Source organism: Dreissena polymorpha, chromosome 3, assembly GCF_020536995.1.
Source record: "Dreissena polymorpha isolate Duluth1 chromosome 3, UMN_Dpol_1.0, whole genome shotgun sequence".
Taxonomy (NCBI): Eukaryota; Metazoa; Mollusca; class Bivalvia; order Myida; family Dreissenidae; genus Dreissena; species Dreissena polymorpha.
In genome coordinates this window covers 13,229,856-13,256,335 of record NC_068357.1, presented here as the reverse complement: position 1 = coordinate 13,256,335, position 26,480 = coordinate 13,229,856, and the positions used below count along the sequence as shown (strand labels likewise).

At 34.2% G+C, this 26,480-nt stretch overlaps 1 protein-coding gene across 1 annotated transcript in view; it reads right to left on the bottom strand.

Moving 5' to 3' along the window:
* LOC127871404 (acetylcholine receptor subunit delta-like) overlaps window positions 1–26,480 on the bottom strand; it is a 313,711-nt gene that overhangs the window by 260,661 nt on the left and 26,570 nt on the right. The window contains exons 4-6 of the mRNA XM_052414304.1: window positions 21,107–21,216; window positions 20,490–20,592; window positions 18,659–18,783 (exon numbers count right to left, since the gene is read on the bottom strand). Of these exons, the coding sequence (XP_052270264.1) occupies window positions 18,659–18,783; window positions 20,490–20,592; window positions 21,107–21,216 (338 nt within the window). The remainder of the gene's footprint in view (window positions 1–18,658; window positions 18,784–20,489; window positions 20,593–21,106; window positions 21,217–26,480) is intronic.

Sequence of the window (26,480 nt, the reverse complement as noted above, 5' to 3'; positions counted from 1 at the left end):
AGCTTACGAAAAAAAAAATTAATGGTGATATTCCACGGTCTATCAATGTTTCCAATATAATGTATGGTAATGCCAATGAATATGATCAATGCATATTAGTTATTGCCATCGTTTTATCGTGAGCTGTAAATGTAAATGTAACTTTAATCACCACCACTATCTATACATTTTACAGTACAACATTTGATAACTTAAAAGTGTGAATGTAAAGACAAAATTATGAATTCACATGTCAAAAAACATAAGCCACATCATACTTATAATCCTATTGGCACCAAACAAAATAGCAACAAGATTAGTGAAGAAATACAAAGCGCAATATTGTCTTTACAATATCTGATAAAATTAACACCAAAATGTATATCGATAGCAATACAAAAGACTGACTAAAATAAAATGTTAAGTACAATTATAAATTCTAATAACAATAAGATTTTTGTTTGGAACGAACGCAAAATTGCAAGTTACCAAGGTATTTACTTTACCCTTCTACAAGCGGTAAAACAAACTACACTGTATACGGAAGGTAAGCCCACAGATTGATATCATATCTCGTAAAACATTACGGGAAATTACGGTCATTCCAAAACGACAAAGGTATACAATAGTGTGTAACCTTCGCTAAATATCTTTAAACAGATTTTGTGAGTCTACTATAGGCAATTACTCGTACGTTCACAGATTGTTGTGCATTTAATTAAACGTAAAATCATCTTTAATGAGCTAGACTTAACAAGCAATTAAACTAAACATTATTTATGGACATTGTTTTCATATTTGTATAGATGAGTGTGTTTGTATAAGATTGAAGTGAAGCCCACTTGACTTCATGTCTACACGAAAATCATCAACATTTCATATGCAATATAATATTTCATAGAATACAACTGAATATTTCGCATCCGAAGATTTACAACAATTATGTACTTGGCATATTTTTTGTATTTAAAGTAAACCACACCAAACACATGAATCAATAACATAAATTATATTATACAGTTTAATAAATAAACGTTACTATAAATCCCTAAAAAACAACACATTTAAATTTAAACAATACATGTTTGTGAAACATGTATGCCCCAAACAACGTGTTAATGGCAACATAGTATTTTTTTACATGGTTCCAATACCCCACGGTTAGTGATCATGATGCCATAATACATGAATACCGCACCCCATAGAGACTGATACAACGAATTTTTTACCCAATTATAGATGCGGTTTGATATTTATGTTATTATACCGAACAAACAAACGAGTATTCGTTTAACAAATTTTTAGAGCTCATAAAAAGTATGTATTTAAATTGTGTGACTTATTCTCAAAAACGAGAAATGGCGGGATTACACGGGATTGTCATCGTTACATAGTTTTAGCAGTTGGCCGTTTTGGTTTGTTAGAATCTTCGAAACCATTTTTCAGCGGAGTCTAAGTGTTTTTAATGGCAATGTTGATAATCGCATACATTTCATAAGAACAAATAGACATTGAAGGATACATTATGACCAGTCATAAAGTTTTCAAAAGCAACACGTGTTTGTGGTTAGCACAATTTACATCACAAGAAAACGAACCTCTTAGTATACTTTTGCGAATGCAATTAACTTGCAAATGCTTCTTGCTAGACATAATTGGTAAAAAAGGATAGATGTCACCATTTTTTTTAAACTTAACGTAAATTAATTGTTTTCAAATTATTTCAAGTTAGGTGTTCTGTTCTATTTTTAGCTCCACGCGAAGGTGAAATTAAAAATTGTCGCAGCCTAGATTAGTGTACATTTTACATGGGCAAGTCACGTGAGGTATAATGCAAACCACTAAATAGCTAATGCAACACACTTCAACGGTTTAAGTGTTTTAAAACTAGTGTCAATCAGGATTGAATGTTTGGACGGGTTAGCAGCTGCCAGTATCAAAATATTTCCGATAATATTAGTTATGATATTTGTTGTCCAATATGGAGATGGTGATTTATAGCAGTTGAAATCTCTTAAGGGATGTTGTTATGATATTAATGGTTCTTAAAATGACCTCTTTCATGTTATGCGCCCTTGTGACCTTGACCTTTGACATGTTGACCTAAAAGGCTTCTTTCGTTTTCCACACGACATACTTCCAATATGCATGGTCGTATTTCGAATCGGTATCGCGCGGTAACGAAATATCTACGAACCGCCAGACCGACCGACAATCCCACCGACTGACCGACCGACGGACATGTACAAGGCAATAAGTTCCCTCTCCTGCAAAGATGGTCATATTAAATAAATTGCATTCACATATAAATAGTTACAGAAATAGTATTTCACAATCCAGCTAGAAATATCTGACCTGAACATTTGCTAGTATTCAAACCAACTATTCTATCAGTACATATCGCATATTTATATCCTTAACCGAGGGTGGTTGGAATTTTTCAAATTTCTTGTAGAAAAACTTTGAAAAACAGCTTTATAAACAAACATATAAAAACACGATACCAACGTATTTTTTGTTTTAGCCTGGTGGGCTCGATTTTACATCTTTACTAAGGGTTCTAAAAGTTGCATTTATTATTAAACGTGACAGCCTAACAGTTTGCTTGTTTGAACATAGTAAAATACAACGTTTTCAAATATTCTACATTTAGTGACAAACATACAAAAACACATCTTTAGCAAGCTTAAAATAACAAATATATCAAAACATTATATTCAAATTAAGTTTTTGGCATACACGTTTGATTGATTTTCTAAAATAACTAGAGCTTTGTCAAAGACGTGAATAATACCCCCACATTCCGCATTAACATAGAATATTTTGCATGTTGTCTTCACAAAAAACAGCGGACACCATGCTCAATGTATAAAACGCACAAAGTGACCCCTCGACCTAGTTTTTGACCCAGCATGGCCCATGTTCAAACTTGACCTACACATCATCTAGATACAACTTCTGACCAAGATTGGTGAAGATCGGATGAAAACTACTTGAAGTAGAGAGCGGACACCATGCTCAATGTTTAAAACGCACTAAGTGACCCCGTGACCTAGTTTTTGATCCGACATTACCAATATTCGAACTTGACCTAGACATCATCTAGATACAACATCTGACCAAGTTTGGTGAAGATCGGATGAAAACAACTTGAAATAGAGAGCGGACACTAAATACGGACCGACAGACCGACAGACAGACAGACCGACCGACCGACCGACAGACAGACAAGCTCACTCCTATATACCCCCTAAACTTCGTTTGTGGGGGTATAATAAAAAGAAGTTTGCGTGCTTTGTACAACTTGAACCTTAACAATACATTTAAGACTCGGTCAATACGAAAAAAACAAACAAAACTATTAATACGGAAAACTCGCGGCCCATACGCACAGGCAGCAGTATCATAAATGTGTACCCCCCCCCCCCGACCCTACCCCCACCCGCGCTTACCCCAGGGGTTCCAGATTGTCAAATGTACACCAAGTGTGTATGGTTTGATTTTTCAACAACGAATATTGACACAAATACACAGTTTGAAAAAATAGATATTTAAAAAAAAAAGAGGGGGGGGCGTAGGGTCCGGGGGAGGGGGGATTCATGAAACTGCTGCCTGTGCCAATACGAGATGCGACGGACAGACTGCCAGACATAGAGAAAGTCATCCATAGCGATCCCAGTATACCCAGAGGGGGTAATCACGTGACAAACAAGATGGCGACGTCCATGCCGAGACAGGCATTTTTTCGTCGTTTTATACCACATATTACTTGTATTATTTGTATTTATTCCGCTCCCTTTTCAGCCATATTAGGAAGAAACTTACTGGCTTTTATTTCATAGTAATATTCGCTCTATATCTCGACTTTACTCGGTGCGAAATTTCTTAGCGGGATTATCTAATAAGGGCTCCACTAAGAAAATTTGTGGGAAGTAAAGTCGAGATATGAAGCGCATTTAAATACGAAATAAACGGTTATCACCTTTTCACTGATATTGCTGGAAAGTGAGCGTCATTTTAAAATTAACAGAAGTTATAAAGGGTATAAAGCGGCGAAAAATAACCGTCTCGGTATGGACGTCGCCATATTGACTATCACGTGATTACCCCCTCTGATACCCGTTTCTTTTTTCTTCCGTTGGTTTAAAAATTATGATAATAGCACACAAATTGTGATATTTCTAAAACTAGCGACACATATTATCATTTTATTTGATATCAACGTTTGCTTTAGTTTATCCTTTTTGTTCAGCAATAATAAAAAGTGTTCCACACACCCCAATTTAACAGTTGGTCTTTTACATACAGCATGAATGATTTCCAAACAGTGAGTTCTACTAATGCAATTGATGCACTTCGTGAAAGTCATAACCCCTTAAATAACCAAGAAAATATGCAAGATACCCACAAGATTGAACGAAATAAACAATCAGCATCAGGTCCTCAATAAGTGATGTAGCATCCACCACAATATTTCCTCCGATGGTTGAATTTTCTGGATTTGTGCCGTCAGTCATCGTTTTGCTTTCTGTTTTGCTTGAAGTTGAAGCACTTGTTATTGTTGTCTTACTACTAGTTATTGGTTCCTCACTACAACAGACTGGGTTAAATACAGCTTTACGCAACTTCTCTCTCCTTGAAGAGCAGCAGAAAAAGCATGTTGCTCCATAACCCAATTTCCCAATAATTCTTGCTAGTCTTGGATGTGATGATTCATTAAATTTGGAACTTATGACATGTAACAACCAAGTGATAAATATGACCTCGAAGGCAGCAATGACGGAATAATAATGCATAATTCCTGAAACGATAAAAACAAAAATAAACTTACATACATGAATTTATCTGAATTGAAACTGGTTGCATATTTAATGTTTCATACAGTTATTATCTGTGAACATGAAGAGCTTCACGAAGAGCTTCACGCCGGCAGCATGTACATTTAGCCAGTGAATATCTGTTATGGACAACTAATCAATAAGTGTTTTATGATCACGGTATCTAAAACATCTCACTCGATTTATCCTTTTAAATCAGTTAGTAAATCCTTAACGGAATTGTAAAAGATGACCACAATAACAGCAAATGTTTAAAGTCACTATCACGCTCACCAATACATACGGCTACTGTAGTATGCTATAAAACAAACATTCGACAACAAGTAGTACCATACGATGGTTAATTACAATAGGAAGACCCTAAAAACAAGTAACATTGATGTAAAAACGTTATATTACAAGCATTCGGCAAGTTTTAAGCATCTAAATATCGTCCCACGATGTAATCTACTTTCGCTTTCGAGTCAGGATCGGATTCATTCGGGTTGCGTTCATTTGCATATCTTATACAAGCTATCACAGAAATCTGCGCTGCCCAAGCTATCCCAGAAACGTCATAAAGCTCCAACAATTAAACTGTGTTTAAAAACCGAATCGGCGATCGTAGAAAAAATGTCTTCGTCATCTTTATTAAGTAAATAAGTTTGGTATTTCATTTGTTCATATTTCGAAAATTCTTATTTAATATTCTGGCTTTTTTATGAGCCACACAACCGTAAAGATATCGGCATTTACCATCAGAATTAAAAAATAACAAGTGTCAAAGGTCAATCTTCAAGGTCAAAGGTCTAATTTATGGCTTCCAAGCGGCGTAATAGGGGCATTGTATTTCTGACAAACAAATCTCTTTTGTTTTTCCATTTCTACGCGTATTTGTTTATTAGGTTGAACATTAGTTCCGTTTTTATTGTTTTGGTAAGATTTTTAGTGTCTTTGTTACAAATTAATATTAAACCAAATTGTCTATGGCATTATGTTTCACACCTATTTTTATCAAATGTTTCCTGTATATATTTACAGGAATTCAACACCTTGTTATTGGATGAGCGTGTCCTGACTCTAGGACGGTTGCTGCGCAGAGACATTCTTGTGTTCCGAGATAAACAACTGGGGGAAGAAGAAAATGATTACAATACGGCCAATAGGTTTCATGCCTACACTAATTATACGCTTTTGAGGCATGGGCGTTAAGGCGCTGGAGTAAGGCTTCCTCTCCCGGCCTGTGCTGTGTGAAAGATAAGAGGCAAGTTCCCCCACCCATATGCTCAGTACACCGGTTTCAAACCACCAAGAGTGTAAATGTTATCATCTAGTGTTTGTTATTTGTATGTTGTTCTTAAATAAATGATGAACACTTTTTATGTAGTTTGTATTTCAATTAGGTGGGGGTGCTTATATTTTTTTACTAAGACCATTCCAAATGCTCAAAAGAAATCCAATAAAGGCACACTGTGAACATGAACAATACTGTGTCCATTAGAGCTGTGACTATGTTTACAACTATATAAACTGAATTATTTTTTTTGCTTTTGAGTAATAAACTAACGTTTGTAGTAAGCCATCTCTACTCTTAAAAGTATAAAGGACAGTTGTTCACATTATAAATAACGTATGTTTAATAACTTTCATTGCACAGGTTATTTCTATGTTTATATTATTTTTTGCCTCTTTCAAAGAATACGGGAGTATATTGTTTTAGGCCTTTCTGTCTGTCATTGCATGTGTGAGTCTGGCCCAAAACGTTAACCTTGCTCATGAAATGAACACTCTTGAGTCTATGTTCCTCAAACTTGACATGCACATGCATCTCATTGAAATCTACATTTGACATACTTGACATTTGATTTATATTCGTTGTTTTATTTAGAATGTCTTTCCGTCAAGGTATCATATGAAAAATGAACAAATGATCATAACATGCAGATCCATTGTAAGGGCTACACGTTTTGTTGTTGTTTATTTTCGAAAAAGTCACATATTTTATGTTAAGCCTCATGATAATTATTGTAAGCAACACTTATGTAAATTAAATTAGGAAAAAGGCTTTTTAGGTAATCAGCTAACATTATTGCTTTACTATCTACATTCAGATAATTGGCATCATTACTGTTTGCCTTGTCTATATATTATAACTATAAATCTACTGATTTAAATATTTGCTTAATTTAATTAAAATTTGATTTGTCAAATCTATTATTTGTAGAAATATGTGATGGGTACATGCCAATTGCATTGCTTATTTGACAGATCCAAAGCTCAATTGAGGGAACATGTAAATGGTGTTGTTTTTTTTTAGCTTTATATAAACACGAAACTGAATAGATATATACCGCAGTTTTCGGAAACTTAAACGCATTTTTTTTTTCGTTTCAGAATATTTAGATTAAAAAATATTTAAAAAAATGCATGGGTCCGCACATTTACAGACACTCTTATAATAGTTCATTGACGATCGGATATGAGCATGGAATGTAAATAGCGTAAATTGTATCAATATAAAATAGCATGTGCTTGTAAAATACCACGCAGTAAAGTAAAAATTACTCATATATGTTGCACTTTAAGCTATTGGATGAAACGATGGTCCATTAGCGGTTTACATGACTATTTACCCAAAAACGCAAACGTAATGGTTAATTGCGTTAAGGCATTAATCTGGCCTGTATTATGGCCTTAATCTGGTTGTTAAAACGCATGAAATGTCATCAGATAAGAACACCGGGTCAAAATTATGTCTTTTTTTCAAAATGTGATGTGTTATTTATCTTTCATAAATATCAAAATAGTCAATGATAAGTTGTTATTCCATAATATACCTTGATGCTTCTACTTCAATATTGAGATTCCTTAAAGGAGGGTTTTGTTGAAAAAACACACTATGTATGTATTTATTTTGACCTTGCGGTCAAGGATACACATGAAAGTGCAAGCACTTATTTCCAATGGGATCCTTTGGTTTTGCTGAAGAGACAGCAAGCAGAAGAGACAGTATTGGGATACAAGGAATCCGGATGCAATACCCTAGCTCTTTGCGAATAGATACCTTGGTTCTTTTACGTGCTCAGTGTATAGCACCGATTCACGCGAGAATTACCTGGGTTTCATACCAGTACATCTCTTGAGTGGTAAACACTTGAGTGGTAAACACTTGAAGCTTTTCTGAAATTTCCAGTGCCCCGGCCGGGATTTGAACCGGGGACCTCTGGAATGGTAGACCAGAGTGTTACCACTCGACCACCGCACCACCATTGTATTGTATGAAAGTTGCGGTAGCACATATTGTTATGGGATCAAATAAAAACCACATCTCATTCAAATAAAAAATAGTATACATAATGATAAGCATTTATTAATTGTCTACTGTTTTTCGGATTTTCTTTTGTATGCAATTGTTACGTCATTTAAAACATTCTATTGAAGATCGCAGACTATTTTAGCTTCCGTACTATTCGTACGAAACTGTTTATTGTGTGTTTATGACACGTTTTGTATGAACTTGATTTAGAATCGTCATAAGAATAGCAGAATTCTTACAAAAACTTACATATTGTTTCCCAATCGGTCCGTTGATGGTTGGTTCAAAATAATAAAAACACGATATAATTTCAATTTCTGACTTGTTTTATCACCACGCATAATTATGTGAACCGTGCAATGTCTTTAATTAAAAATAACATGTTGCTTACTTCGTTCAACCTGAACCCTGCCTGACTGAATCCAATTTTCATAACAATACTTTAAACATTTTACAAGATATGGAATTAAAATGTTTTTACCTAAAAGACGCACGTGCTTTAGGGCAGCCACAGACGGACGTTTGAACGTATTGACCGACACAATTAACCCAACATTGGTTTGCTTGTGCACACAAAACTAGGGCATTTACTGACTCACAAAGGCCATTGCTTTTGCGGTCGAAATAATATCCAGTAGAATACATAGAAAATAAACAGCTCGAAGTTTAATATTCCAAAGCGATTATGCGGACACTTTCACAATGTCTGGTTCCCCTTTTTATATAATTCAATATTTCAATATTTCAACAGGCCGAGTCCCGTTTGAGTAGGTGTACGTTGCTCAGTGCTTTGTAACATGCTTAGGGTTAAATGCTTTCCTGTCTTTTAAATTACAATTTTAAAAGCATAAACGAGAATTTCTATGGTTAACTAAATTTGGAATTAACCTAATTTGAATGAATATTATATAAAATGGATGCGTATGCATATACACGCATGCATGAGTGATTTACATTAATAAAGTAACAAACTGGCTATTTGTCACTAAGTGAAGAAACACAAAGGCGAAAGGAAGTTGTAGTTTATATGCAACGAAAAGCACCTTGCAATAAGCATTTGGCATATGCCGACGTGCAAGCATCGTTTAGCATTGTGCAATTGCCTTGTAGCAATATAAAATTGTTAGCCGTAATTTGTTTAGTATAACTATCAAATACTCAGAAGTATAATATAAAATATAACAATACTAAAGCTCTTGCAATACGCATGTTATTGTAAAGATTATGTATTAAACAGAAACAAATCGATTGAAATTGAAACCTTGTAAGAAATAATAAATTTATCACATTAATATATGCTGGAATTCTGTTATAGGACAGACCTTTACTCGTGCGATTATTCATATAATCTATATAGAACAAGACAGTAACATAATTTCGATCACATTGTTTCAAGCACGAGCACCACACCGTTGAATCCACTATCAATTAAAGATGTTGTATTATTGCTTTTGCATCTTTACAATTTAATGTTTTTTAAACAAATTCAATATCCATTTGTCACAGCCGTATATTTGTTTTGTTTTATTAACATAACCCAGATGTTTAGGCTTTTTGAGTTTTTTGTTAATTGAGTGTAATTCTATTGTAAGAAACAGACTAGTGACATTGACATGTCAAGAGATTAGGGGTCCTGAATAATCGTGTCACAACTTACACCAATTATGTGATCATATGTTACGTTTCTTATGAAAAAACAAACACAATAATTATTGCGAATATACGTACAAATTATTGTTTTCGATACATTTCTCATTTTCTGAATCGTATTGAATGTTGCTGATGTACACGTAGATGTTCTGTGAGAATGGAGTATTTTGGTAATAAACACCGCATGTTTCTGTTGTTTTTTGCACAATTAATTACATTTTCGTTCGGGCTACTGTCTACTCGCACCATATAATTCCTTTGCAAGTAGGAAAAATGGAATCAAATATGCACTAGAAACAAGTTATTGGTGTGATTCTTGTATGATATATAATTAGTTGATTAAGAGGTAAGGAACGCAAACAAGTTATTAATAATTATGTAATATTGGTCAGTCGATTTACAATTATTCCCCGTATAATTAAAAAGGTTTGTTGGTATTTCGACGCCTTTATGACGAATTCCTGTACTTCAAATCCAGGCGTTCAAAAAAGGCGTCCGCCAAAGTTGAATTCTCTCATGTACAAAAACGTTGTAAGTTTTCCGAAAACGTAAAATCCGGATCAATTTGTTACCAATAAAGTTATGGCGTATTAAAGGGACTTGTTCACAGATTTTCGGATTTTTTTAAAGCGTTTTTTACTATTTTTACTAAAAAAATATATACTGTTTTGAATAGTCTTATCTAATCATAACAGCAAGACAAAAAGCTGAATAAAAAATATTGCCTTCCCCGGGAGCTTTGAAAGCAAAAGCTTAAAAGCTACCACTGCGCCACGCAGGCTCTAGTAATTAACTTCGAAACATAAATGTTATAATAGTACTCAACGTATTTTCCATATAACCGAGGAAAAGCTTTGCATACGCTTTATTATTTTACCGATTTCGAATGATGATTATCCATTAATTAACCAATACTTATAACATGTTTCTTAATCAGTAGTAGTATTTCGCTTGCTTGAACATTATGCATTCATTCTTTTTTTAAATCTATGAGAATTATTTTGAAAATCGTCATTTTACCAAACTGTGAACAAGTCCCTTTAAGTCTTCACTTACCTTATTAACATCCAGCTTTGATGCATGATGTACATCAATGGTGCCTTAATAACTGGAGGTTTGCATAATAAAGTCAAATGTAGAATATAAATATACTAAATTGTCAATACTTACCTAAAACGTTTTGTCTGATAAAGTCTTCTGGCATCATAATTGGCATGATTTGCAGCATAAATATTTGAGCGAGGTATAGGCCCAAGGCAAATGAAAGTTTATCGCCAATGTCAGCTTTAATGGAGAAGGTCAGCCCCATCAAGAATGTCGTCGAAAACAGTGGAAACAATAATAAGTTATAATGCTCTTTGTAGACTCGTTCTGAAATGTAGTTAACACAATATTTTTAAATCCTTCAATTACAGAGTGTACTTCTGTCAACATGTTTACCTTTCGCTACGTAAACGGCACATAATGTTTAGTTCAATTTTGATCAATTATTCATAGTTCGTTGTATTCTCTTACATCTGTAATAATCTAATGAGTACTCTCATTGTATCTTAATAAGATTAATGGTGTCATGATGATACGAGATCTGATCCTTTACTTCAATTGTTTTAACATACCACCTAGATAATTGAATAATCATTTAAATAAACAAGTATACGATAAAATATATTGTGAAGGATTAAAACAATACAGTCAAACTAATTGTTATTCAAAATTTCAAACGTTATTCACAGTGCGTTCCTGTAGCTTTTGGTTGATGTGTTTGAAATTCGATTTGATGTGTGTTTGTGTGTGTGTGCGTGTGTGTGTGTGTGTGTGTGTGTGTTCGTGTTCAAATGCATATGCGTGCGTGTTTTTGAGCACCCGCACGTGTGTGCGTGTGTGTTTCGTCGTCAGGTTATTTGACACTTAAGATGATGTTTACGTTACGTTAACATAAATTTCCTTGCTATTCATTTACGTAAACTAACCATATTTTAAAGTGTTGATCTTAATAACAATTTCAAGCAAAAAGGGCATAATCCCCTCTCTAATTTATCACAGATGGTATAGAAAGAGTGTGTTTGTTTAATTGGTTTATTGTCACCATTGCTTTCATGTTGAAATTGAAACAACATAATGGGTTGACAATAGCAGGAGTAAAATGTAAAACGTTCCTGTCAAAGTAAAAATGATTTAACCTGGGAAAAAACTTCTATTGATTGAGATAGAGGATTTTCTCACAACGAAAATGATAATTCACATGGGGTAATATCAATGATTCTACATACCTAAACATTATTTTGCTTAAATCGTCTTCGTTTGTAAAACTTGACAGCGATTGGATAAGATAATTTTAAATACTAGCTAAATTTAAAGGTTTTCTTTTTAAATAAGATGTGAGGGCCTTCTGAGTGTTTATAATTACTTCGTTTATACGTCAGATTGTTATATAATTAACGATATTTGTAAGGTTAAACAATTTCGGTTGAAATTAAACAGAAACACAATTAATTGAAATAAGGTACCATTGTCTTGAGAAATGTTGTTATGTTGTTTATAATATAAAAGTCATTCTCGCATCATAATTGCACATGAAACGTCATGTCCATTTAAATTCCTGCACCCATACGTACGTAAGACAAATCAAATTTGTAAGACCATAAACATGAACGTAAATTGTTGTAAACTAAAAATAAACAAGCGACAGAACATTTTTAAGATAAGCTGTTATTTTCTTGTATGTTGCAAGTTCGACATTGCATAATTATTTTGTTTAATAGTTTAATTCTGCTTTGGTGAAACATACTTCTTTATTACTAAGATATTTTGTGGTAAGTAAGATTTGTGTTTTAAGTCAAAAGTAGGACTCAAATTCATTTATACTTTCATTCTGCTACAGACTTGTGAATTTTGTGGTTTGCAAATATGTGTTTGCAACATATTTTTTTCTCTTTATAAAATCATGCATTCACCAAGTCAGCAACATTCAATCTTGCAATTTCATACCGTGTTCAAATTTAATTATGGATATAAGATGTTTGTTTTTAAGGTGAACATATATTTAATGTGGTATATAACGGCGAATCACCAGAAGAAATCACGACAACTTACTCACACAGATGTGAAGGAAGTGGTGATCCGCTTGCGAAACTGATTCGTCAAATGCTTGCATTTACATGATACCTACTGTTTGATCTGTACTATCAGATATCCAAGAAATCACGACAAAAGTCAAAATATGTCCATTAATTTTAGTTTGAATGTTATAGAAATTTTAATATGACTTTTTTTTAAAGAATTTCTAGGCGTAGGGAATCCATTTAAGACAAAAATGTATAACATATCTCAATAACTCCCCTTTGTTACTTTACTTCTCTTCAATTATAGCAACTAGTTCATTCTCAAGTTTGGTATATCCTGATCGTTGTCTACCATAATAAGTTCAACCCCAATGACTTTTTTGTGTTAGTTCAAATACATTTACAGACTTAAATTTGTCCGATGGTAATTTTCGAATGTTCAATCTTCATTCACTAAAAGTGATGTCGAATTAATCAAAGGATCTGCTGTTACTGTCTTCTTTCTTCACAATGTAGACACGCAACCACCGGAAACAATAATCGTCATGCACTCTTTTTTTACTGGAGAACATTACTGAACAGGTATTCTAACAATAGGAAGACAAACATACAATATTAAGTAGAGAAGATGTCCATGTACATGCTTGTATTTCATTCTATATGTAAAAACAAAAATACAAATTATTAACAAAAAACACAAACAAACAAACACATTTTAAGAAGTGTAATAGTTGTATAAACTTGAGAGACTCAGTTTTGATACAAAATAAACACATAAGCCTGATGTATTAGAATGTTAACATTATTTCCTGTTTTTGAACATAAGTTATGACAATATATTAATATACTTTTTCATCCAACCATGAAATATTTCGAGAGACACGTCTAGAGATGAATCACATTTTATGTTTGACCTATTTAATACATTTTTTTCTATTGGTTGTCATGGTAGCCAAAATGAACATATGCTTTCATCTTAAAGGTTTTTTCATTAAGCCATCTGCTGCTTTTTGTTTTTAATTAATGCGATTTAGTACTTGTTAAACAACAAGGCTGTGAAACTTGCAAAGTTCACTTTATTGTATCTCAAATGCTGTGCTTTTGATGTTTTGTAGTATTCACTTACTTACACATTTTTTTCAGGAAATACTTTATTAAGTTAAAATACCATACTTATAATAAGTAATTGTAATTTGTTTATGTTTAAATGGATTTACTGTTACAAATAAATATCAACATATGAACAGAGACAATTTGAGTGTTGTATTGTACATTTTCTGCAAAAGCAACCAATTTATTAAACTCATACTGTTGTTTTATTTATATTTTTTTGAAACCATATTAACTCACACTATTTTAATTTATGTTCTTATCAATTATGACATAATTTTTATCTCGTTAATACGGTAGTTAAGTGAGGTCGTACATCAGATAGGCATGCGCATCAGCCTTTTAACTTTTAACTTTGCTTTCGTTTTTCGCTGAGCGAACGTTTGTAATCAAACGTAAATTGACTTTTAAGAAATTGTATGATTGAATTTGTTTATGTGTTTATAAAAAAACTTCGCTAGTTCGGGAGAATGAGGCTAGTAGAGATAACGCCCTCAGCAATAATTTTATATTCGAATGCTTGAAAAGCATTCATTATTCGCGGTCTTGGTTAACAGATCGAGGCAAATGAAAATGCCGCATCCAGCCATGACTATGGCGCTGTTATGGTTACAATGAGGCTGGGCCCTCGCGTGAAAGAAGTCTAGAGTTGGAAGAAAAAAATCCTTCAAACATTGAAAAGGCACGTAAATTTGTTCTGCTTGGCAAATACATGTTTTAGCTGCAGAGGTTTGTAAAGATGATATTGATGGATATTGGCGAACAATATAACACACTCGTTTAGGATGGATATGCATGAGAAAACCGATAAAGAAAACAATTGTCCTCGGCAAAAGAATGTTGATGGATTGTGTGAAAAAATGAGCAAATTAGTATGGGATGTTATGTCTCCACAGAGTAAACCTATTTTATAGAAAATGTAGCAGATCTCAACTTCTGTAGGTAAGGATGGTATAGTTTTTACAAAAAGAATGACACTCTTTGTAGGGAGTCATCAAGGGAAGTCCATAACATTGATGGTAAAGGAAAAACCGTTTTTGGATGGCTAAACTGATGCTTTACGCTTATGTGACATGTAAACTATGAAATAAACATGACAATGCGATATTTCAATGCGTCCGGAACAAAACCTAGAGTATACCTTTTTATGTACACACTCTTTGTCTGCCACAAAATAGCTTTTTCGAAATGATATCACAAATCGCCCATAAGGATAGAGGACTCCACAAAAACCAGGTTAACGATATCTGGACTGATTGGAAGACGAAGATTAACTGGAAGACCTGGGTTTAAAGGCCGAACTACAGGCTAGAAGCTACGGGCAGATGCCATGAAAGAGTTACTATGAAGTATGATTAAGGTTAAAAAAGCCTACCTCGCCAAGTGGAGGTCAACTACAGAATGCAAGCACTTTAAGTGAAAATGTTTTAAATAGTAGATGTATTGTTCATGGCAAAACAATTACGTCACACATAAAAATATTGGACATAGAAGAACATTGGAACATTTAATTTGTGAATGATATTTAAACCGTTTTGACCCTATTTGCAAAATAGAAAATTCAATGAGCACTAATCTATGACAATTGATGCAGAAATACAAAAACTATTTTATGAAGATACTCTACGGTTTGTTGACTTTGACGAAAAAACAAATTGTCCGCTTTTGTGTACAAAAATATTGAAACTAGTGTTTGCTACTTTACGCAATGCAGATAATATTTGTTCTTAGTGTATATAAGATCCTTTGAGAGCAGGGCCGACTAATAAGCAATGTTCGGATAACGTTAACAACACTGTTAAGCCAATGACGAGGTTAGGTTTTAAAATATATCATAAGAAATTGGACATGATAATAACAAGATAACCTTTAGTTCACTTCATTGATTCAGAGAGAATGATAGTTATTGCCAGATGAAGAGAACGAGGTCATAAGGGCAGAATGCGTGAGATTGTTAAAACTTATCGGCTTAATGGTCTCTTCCTTTTCTTCCGTTGAATAAGGTAAACTTAATTGCCAGAATCGTGTTTAGGAATTAAACATTATCAAAGTTTATCACCCGTTTGATAAAAAACTATAATAATAAGGTCGGGAATTGATGATAATGTTTATGGACCGCATAGTGTTCCTACTGCTGCCACGTCCAAGGCGAGTGAAAAGTGTATCCCAATTACAGAAATTTTGCAAACAGCGGGTTGTTTAATTAATTAAAATGTATAAATTATGTGTTGAATATTTTTTTTTACATAATGTTAATTGTCTAGTTGTAGATCATAATTAAAGTGATAATTATAGGTTGCAACTGAATCAGACTATTATATTTGTGCTTGCTATATTATTGAACGTGTTGAGTGAATTTAATGCTCACTGAACTAACGACTCGCTGCATTGTTTAACATACAAAATACGTTTTAAAAAATATGATGTAAACTGTAACTTGTACTTATATGTGTTTCAAATGGGAACTATACAGCTACTCATCACACACTGTGATAAGTTACTGCCCCTGTTAACCGGAAAATCATCTAAACCGTGCTTTTACCATGGTCAGGGAATGTCCGGTTTATAGGGTTTTCACTGTATATTATGTATTAACGAAAACTGAAACAAAGAAGTACGCCTAATTTAAATAATTTTATGACTGCAAAATTATGCCTATATTTGACATACTTAATGCATCCGAACCGCTATTAAGCAGGGCGTGAGATATTTATTTAATTGGTCGATTATGTTCAAATAACCCGAGACGTGGTTAACGATGTCTCGCAGTTATTCGCTTGTTTTTAGGTAATTAAAAAATCCGCGAAACATAAAGCTATAATGACCAATGACGTACAAGTCCGAGAAAGCGGTAAAACAATACGAACGCGACGTTGCAAAAATACCATCCCGAACGCACATCGTAATCTCATGCTCGTGAATCGTGCATTCGCGTTCTCGTCATTTTATATTCACATGTCTAAATAAGGAACACACGATGGACGATCGCGAAAGTGTACTTTCCCAACCTCGCATCGTTAACTCGTGTACTGTGCCATCAAATACATTCGCATTAAAATGTAAATACAATAATGACTGGCTCAGTCGATTCAAGCGGTTTACCAGTATTTGGCGCACATACTAAGGCCATTAACTAACTACTGACCAGCTCGATTCTTAAGTCGTGTTAGAACAGTCGAAGAAATAATTTGTATGAACCACACAATCAAGAAGTTTGTATTACGATATGTGAAATCGAGTACAACAGATCGACTATCGAAACGTAAGAAATAACAAACACGTATTAAAATCATAAAATATCTCCAAATTACAGACATGCGAGGAACGAACCTGCTGAACCTTTCTCAAAGCATCAAGACATATTATAACATTAACGTTCTGTACCATGATAAGTCCATATGCAACGTACTAGGCGAGATTTCCTTCCAATGTCACAAGTATGGCCAATACCCGTATGACATATACTATAAGAAAGCACCTTAAGCTAATCGCGGAAGTCAATAAAGGGAACGATTTCGTTTTCTTTATGGTTATTTTCAACAATGGGGTAACCGTTTACCAATATCAGCATTCATAGATAAAAGGATAATCTACATATCGTACAAAAAACGAACATGTGTTAGGAATGACTGACCTTTCGAGCGACCGACGGAGAGTTAAAAATAAGTTTACTACCCTTGTGAATGGGTCATTTGTAGTAAAAGAATTGTAGGCTTACCTATATTGATCCGAAATTCCAATTTCGGATATTCTAACAATGTTTCATTATCGAATCTTACAACCACTGTCGAGCTGTCCTTTCCAGTCTCTGTGACTTTAAAGTCTTCGGCTTCGCTATACAAATACAATTGCTAATTAAACATTCGAACTATGTAATACAGTCTTCCTGCAATGTTCACAGCACAAGTAAATTGGCAAATTTTATTCCTTAAGTATTTAACCTACCATAGCTTCATTAAATATAGTTCCTGTAATCGGAGGATAAATCGACACTATCCGGCCTTAGTGGAAATAAAAATCAAATGAAAAGTACGAATCAAAACATGTTCCTTCGAGTTGTGTTTCTTATCTGCTAAAAAAATCAATATAGAAAACAATGAAACGCCAGAAGCTCTATCAGGTGATAAACACATACAACAAACACATACAATCGTTAGGTGTCGAACTTTAACATATTTCGTACATTTTAATACGAATGATTAGGATAAATGATCCCATTAAAAGGTGTTTTTGTAAGCTGTCAAAATGATTAGAGGTATCGAACGCTGCATTTCGTAAAAAAACGACTGCGTAGTAGTTATATGTTTTTTTATTTAATACTATTGGATGTTTAATTTAGATTTACCTAACGCAGAAATAAAGCAGTTGTAATTGTAAATTTTATAATTAAGTAAACAAAATACAGGAAATAAGTATGTTACTTTTTTATAATTATTTATTATAACACTAAGTTTAAAACGTCTTCCATTCATACGAAATGTCGAAAGACGGTCTTTGTGATTTCAAGATTCAATTTGTAGTTGTTATATGCTATTATATATTTTAGCACACGCTAAGTTAAATGAATATGTGTACAAAGAACGTACGAATATGCACGGAAACCATAAGAATATGCGTTTCTTTAAACATATAAAACTATATTTTAAACATTAACATCCACAATATTCTCTGATCAATGAGACAAACACATATAATAAACTAAATACGTTAAACTCGTGACTTACCGCATGAATTGTGTGTCGATGGCAGTGTCAATGAATCCAAGATTAACTTCTGAAATGTTATAACTCGACCCAACCACATCCAATGTACAGGTTTGCCTTTGGTACGGATAAAACTCTTTTCTTATCTACAATAGTAATTCCAAAGCCTATTCGTTTTGAGGTGATATAACATCTTAAGACATACATATTAAAAAAATTATTTAACATTTTCGTTTGATGCGCGTCGCATTTTCAACTAAATATGTCACACATATGGCATATATCTCATCGACATCGTTGAATAATTTTGTGAATCATCATCATAATCATAATCATCATAATCACAATAGTGTAATGCTATGAGAAAAAATCATTTGAGCGGATCAAATATGTGACTAGTTTTACTACAGTCAAATACCAAAATAATGCCCTGCCTCTGGTAGCGATGGACTGTAAACATATTCGAACTCTGTCAAGATAGCGTTAGATTAAATGTTCTTGGCAACTTTCATGATGGTTTTGCAAAACTTAGTTTCATAAAAGAAATAACAGGAAGACTGTCCCCTTCCGACCCCTGAAAGCCATTTTTCATACAGACCGGAACCGTTGTTGCACTCAGCCAAGATATCAATAGAAAACATGTTATAAGCAACTTTCATGAAGATTGTACATAGTTCAAATCATGAATATACAGGCATTTGGAATCTAATCTCGTTTCGGGGATCATAAAAAAGTCATTCATACACCTCAGTGTCAACTTTAAGTATCTATCACTTGACCTCTTTTTGACCTCTGCAGAAATTCAGGGTTTCATGCAAAATGTTGCCCTACATTTAAAAATGTATACACAGTTTTATTATCACAACTGTTTGAGTTCTCAATTTTGCGGAGAGACAGACGGACATATAAATGAACAGAGAAATACATTGACAGACAGACAAATAGCCAAAATGATGTATTAAGTTTCATGCTAATGTCTTATATACATTTTATCATTTATTACGGTATTAAGGTTTGTTTGATTTTCAGTAACAGTGACCTGACTTTAGACCTCTGTTATTAGAATAATCCTTACACAGAGGGTAAACTATAGTCCCATCGGTGAAACCAATGTTCTTAAAACAATACAAGCAGAATTGTACAAAATTTTAATGATAGCAAATTTAGGGGTGAGCTACCAGCTTGGAATTTTATTCAAATTTACTTTAAACGTACACAAAGTATAAGCTAACTAAAATTTATAATGCGACTGGACAGAACTTGAAATTTCACACACGCCACAGACGACATAATATATTGAAATTGCAGCAAAACATATATACACGCGAAGTGCGTTACTACTCAGGCGGAAAAAACCCAACTTGAGTTAAGAATATAATCCATGTCAAAATTCATATTGTTCATATTAAGTAATCATTTCATGCGAAATGTCGACATGATATTGTTTTGATGTTTACTTGTTATATTCAATAAAATAAGATTTAACAAAAAAATTGATAAAAAAACAACTACAGAAATCGACCAGTCAATTCAAAAACTATGTGAACCTTTTTAGAACAAAAATCTTTATAACAGTACGATAAGCAACACATAATTTGTTTACAGTTAATATCAGAGATTGTTTTCATTAAGAAAATAGAAATAAAAATCAAATAAAGAATTATTTGTGAGTATTGTATTGGTTACCTATTATGATGCCATTTAGCTCTTTTAATAATACTATATAATTCACTTGTGTAAGACATCAGGTATTGACACTATAAAGCCTGTCAACGAACGTTTTGAACAAGCCCCATGTATAAGAATGTATGAATATATCACAAAAACACATTGCATTAGTTACGACCCTTACCTTACAATATAATTTGAAGTGTCGCCGTTGTTGCCACGTAGCCTTCCCGGTGTAATCGTATCGAACGTTACTGCTTTCGTCGTAAGAATTTAGATCTTCATATCTTAAGAAAGTGTACGACGGCTTTAACATAAACCGTTCGAAATTCAAGCTACATAATAACACAGGGTATGATCTGTGTTCTAACGAACGCTATGCAGTTTAAATCAAAACGATAACACTAATAGTATATAAATAAGAAACATGCGATTGTCAGGATTATATGTACTTTCGAAAATAAAATTTAGTCTTAATTGTATATTTATCCAATTTATATTGATCGTTTACTAATACAATTATATTGACAATTTGACAAAGTACTTGACCCGTGCAACCGTAAATAACGAAAGTTAACACGTGCACTCAAATTGTTTAAAAGGTTAAAGTATTCTTAAGTAATAATCAGAAAGCAAAGAGACCAGACTGACAGAGAGACAATTGCATTGTATATATCTCGCTTAATACCCTAAAATTTGTGAATGACGGTACACGTTATTTCGTTATCAACGTAATATTGGAAGGTAAATGTCGGCTAACGTGTGGTTGTTTTATTTAACTGAGTGTAAAAATACACATACAGACTCTCAACAGCTAATTCTGGTTTCCAGATTTGTGTCCTTTGCACAAAGACGTTTTGTATTCCTCCATATGTGGCTGGGACCCATGCTAATCGTTCGTCCATCCATTTCTAGAAGAAATAATTATTTTTGTATCAATTGCTACATTGCAAAAACATAATAAATAAAAACTGCGATAACAATTTAACTGACAAAAAAATATATATAATTAAAAAATCACCAAAATAGTATGAACAGGGAATGACAAGATGTCACTCATGGCTGTTAGTACCATTTTGCTTTAAAATAAAGTTGGGCAAGGTTTGTATCTAGCGATCATGTATATAATACTCGTACATATACACTGAGCGACTGCCATATATTCTAACGAAATGCCAGTTTATTGAGTTCGCCCCATGATTAATGGATAATGTTGTTTTAGGTGGAGCTTTACTAGTATTGCAATCAATATTATGTTACAATTTATTTTTAAAGTGGTATTTGTATTCAAATTACCCTGTATACGCATTAGCTATGGTGACCAATATATAAATAACGTACACAAATTAATGTGATACCTGAAAACGTTTAGTCAACCGATGAATTGATTTATATTACACATTCCAGGATTAAACATAACGTTTTATCCCCCTTTTTGCATTTCACATTGTAATAAAGGGAATCAAAATTGGGTCTCACATGGCAAGAACATTTTCAATAATTTTGGATTTGATTATGTATTTGAAAAGCCAAACGGTGTGCAAGTAAATAGTTTTATTAGCGAATATAAATGAAGACTTGTTGATAGCTGTAAACAAGAGTGGTATGGTAAAATGAATAACAATTATGTATAAGATATGCATAGAGTTTTCAAAACCTCTTTACAATATGAATCATATATGCGCTTATTTTTTTAAGATTTAGAGTTTCTGTACACCCGTTGAGTATCCAAACTGACAGATACGCTCATAATAACATTCCAGGAAATGAACGTAATTGTTTATGTTGTAATGACTTTGATTTAGAAGACGAATACCACTTTGGTTGTATATGCCGCTGTTACCCTGATCTAAGAAAACAATATATAAACCAAATTTTTTATATCAACCATCCGTTTATTAATTCCACAAGTGATTAGTTTCTTGTGAAAGTTCAGTAATTTCTACTATATACCTACACGTATTACCTATAAATATATTGAATAAGCTTTTGTTATAAGAAATAAGATTCGGAATAATTTGGTTTAAGAAATGTAAGTACCGCCTCGATAGAACCTACATGTTCTTGCCATCGATTGCGTTTATGTGTATTTGAAGACGATGAACTTTTGTATACGTCTGAATAAACTGTCTGTCTGTCTATCTGTCTGTCTGCCTGCCTGCCCACCCGCCCGCCCGCCCGCCCGCCCGCCTGTCTGCCTGCCGGCCCGGTCGGTCGGTCGGTCGGTCTGTCGGTCTGTCTGTCTGTGTGTCGGTCTGTGTCTGTCTGTCTGTATGTCTGTCTGTCTGTCTGTCTATCTGTCTGTCTGTCTGTCTGTCTGTCTGTCTGTCTGTCTGTCTGTCTGTCTGTCTGTCTGTCTGTCTGTCTGTCTGCCTGCCTGCCTGCCTGCCTGCCTGCCTGTCTGTCTGTCTGTCTGTCTGTCTGTCTGTCTGTCTGTCTGTCTGTCTGTCTGTCTGTCTGTCTGTCTGTCTGTCTGTCTGTCTGTCTGTCTGTCTGTCTGTCTGTCTGTCTGTCTGTCTGTCTGTCTGTCTGTCTGTCTGTCTTTCTGTCTGTCTGTCTGTCTGTCTGTCTGTCTGTCTGTCTGTCTGTCTGTCTGTCTGTCTGTCTGTCTGATGTCTGTCTGTCTGTGTAATATTGATTTTTATCATTCCGACATCACTTTGTTGTAGTGATTTCAGATAACATCTGGCCTTTACGTTATTCAATTTTACAGTGGGTATACTAGCATTGGTTGTTTGCTTGGTCTGTCAGCATTTCTTATAATTGGATTTTCCATATGTTTTTTTCTATTAAGATAAACTTTCTCATTGTACATTTTGAGAAGATTTCGTCGTTTTTACTTTTAGACACATTATTTCTCGATAATATACAGTATGCCCGACTTGCGACATTGGTAATGTTTCCTTATAAATAATTCTGCATTCGTTTTCATTCGATTTAAATCAATCTTGTCAAACTTCATATTCTTAAGGAGTAATGATACATCCTGACACAAAATTGCATTGACATAATTAAAGCCGACCGACTATCAGCCGTCTTGGTTTTGTAAATTTGTAAATTTGCAAATAAATAAAATAAAAAAGCATGTGTTAATATGATAAATTTCAATCAAGGACAATCTTTGTTCACATAGGAGCAGTGCTAAAATAATGTGTGTAAATAAACGAACATTGAATCATATTGTTTAAATTTGATTATTATTGTATTTGTAGAAGGCCGTCGATAAGGTTTGTTTCAGAAAGTAGACTACATGATATCAAATGCACCTTTCTTTTTTTGAACACAAGATGGTCTCCTGGAAGTATACATCGTCGGCACCTGTCCCATCCTTACAGTTCCTGTATACACAAGGTTATGTCCATAGCTAGCTCCTTTCTATCAACAACCTTATCTAAAGCGAAACGATGCCCAAATCTACGTCTAAAACCCAAACATGAGGGGACAGGAATGACAGAGGCCCGTCAGACATGACAATTGTGAGATCAACCATGACACCACCAATAGACAACCAACAAACAACTCACACAGTAAACATAGGAACAATTTTCAAATCCATTAAGAACATCTACAATATCGGTTTCAGTCGCGCTAAAACATGTCATTGACGGTTCAAATAATAAAATAGCACAATGTCCTCGACCAGGTACTTGATAAGCAAAAACAATCGATAATGCGCTACAAAGGTTGAAACAAGACCTGTGTTTAACTATTCTTAGAACACACCTCACACGTCTGTTCATCCTTTTGAGCGTAATAAAACAAGTGCCAAATAAATGGAATCATCGTGTTGCTCATGGAAAACAATTTGAAAAGTATGCAATTCTAATTAAATTTTATAGGTTAATGCGTTTATAGGATATATGTTTTTGAGGATACAAATAAATTTGCGCATATATTTTCAGATGGCCTTCGCGAAAGATGTAAATTCTATGATTGAAACAAACTTTTAAAAAGATAATTCTCTTTTAAGAGATAAAAGGTGGGCTTGTTTTTTGTTCGTGTCAAATTGCTGCAATTTTTGTTTTGAAGCACCAATATTTTCATTATAGATCATTCTCTTTTTAGAGATAAGAGTTTGGCCTGTTGTTTTTTTCGTGTCAAATTGCTGCAACTTTTGTTTTGAAGCACCAATATTTTCATTATATTTTACATTATATAGCGCATGCATACAATCGTACCGACGTTGCTGTAGTCACAACCTACAATTAAAGAGACGTACTTCTTAAAGAGATATTGTAGCAAGGTAGGTGTTGTGTGGTTTTTGTGCCGTGTCACGTTATGTCGCATTATGAAGTTGAGGTCGTTACGTTTGTACTAACGGTTTGTCAGTTATAAATAGAGATCGAACAGAACACAATGTGGTGTAAATACACTGACACATAATCGATGAGAAGTTGGTACCGTGAGCAAACGAACCAGATCAATTTACAAACGCACACTTCTCAACGTAAAGCACAACGAATTGTCGTAGAATTGTAGTTAAACAAAATCTACGAATTAACAGATAAAGCAGCGTTTTCACTTATCGACTATGATGCCGTTTTTGCGAAACTACAGGCCAAAAAGGCCCACTCTCAACGAAAACATTCGCATTTTCTTGAGTTCACATAGTCGCAATCTGATTTGCCGGGACGCGAACACCCAACACCGGATCAAAGGCACCTTTTATTAGGACGCAGCAAAGAATATCGCATTATCTCCCAAGTTTGCAACTAAGTTCTGACGTGTCGCCGCATGGTATCGTCGGGTCGCAACATGGTATCGTATGGTCGCAATATCGCATCGTCGGGTCGCAGTATGATCTTCACCAGGCGCGCAATCTTCAACAACTCAGGAGCAGAAGAGACAGTGGAATGTAAACGCCAATCCATTCATAATCAAACAGCATAAGACTGTAAGTAGCTTTAATAATTCCTCACATTTACATATTCTTTCTAAATATGTGTTACCTACCTTTATTGGCGACATGTTAAAGTGGCAAAGTGTCTAGGTTACATTTGAATCGACAATACATATTAAACATAGTCTTACGGATGTCCAGAACTTCTCCTCCCCGGAGTCTCAACTCTACGGCACAGGTGCATGTACAATAGAGGGTATGTATTAACAAATAATATTAAAGTTTACTGTTTCGGCATAACAACATAAAAATACGTATGAAACTATGCACGCCCTGATACGATTGCAGTACATGTAATACATCTAAAACACGTTTCAGAATTTATGCCAAAATGGACGCATAAAACCTTGGCTGAAATATATGGGACAGAATCAGGAAAACAACTAAAACCTAATAGTACCAGTTATTTTGGACACGCTACCGATGCAATGCAGACCAAAATGTAATCGAGCACGTCGATGGTGACTGGCGGCTAGCAAGTCTTAGGTTTGTATTTTGTGAAGAAGCTAGCATTTTAAAAGAAGGAAGTAAAGGCCACATGGAGGGAGTCAACTATAATATGTCCTCAGGCTCGATTTTCACAGGAGCGTCACATAATAAAAACTTAAAAAACAGATAAACCAGATGACTTTCTTTAATCAAAGAAGAAGCAATGAAACTCAATGTGCATTATATGATGAGTATAACAAATCTGTTGCATGAAATGTCCAGATACGTCGTCGAGATTAAAAAAGCGAAAAAAGCAGGTATCATGGTTTAGCCAAGTGTATTTCGCAAACGATATTCCAGTTACGCAAAATGAAACACCAAACAAGCATTTGCAAAACAAAAACTACAGATCGCCGATGCGTAGCAAACGGTCGCCATGGCGTAGTGGATATGGTGTCCGCCAAGCGATCGGGAGGTCATGGGTTCGATATCCACTGTGGGAGCGTTCTTAAGATCTCTCCCAAAGATACTAATACTGGTTCTACCCAGGAACCGGACTTGATAGCGTTTCAATCAACCATAGGCTTTAGATGCAATCGAGCTTAAATAAATAGGTTAAAAACAAAAGACTACAGATCAAAGGAGTAAAACACTACAGAAGACAGTACCGGAAGCACCGCAGTCAAAACCGGATAAATGCAAATTCTTCACTTACATATCTCTGACATCATCCATGGCAGAAGCAAGTCACATCCTTTTACATACAGAAGGATGTACAGATACTGTTCGACGAAGGCGGGCAGAAGTCTTTTATTACCGAAACCCTTGCCTGTGATTTTAAAAATA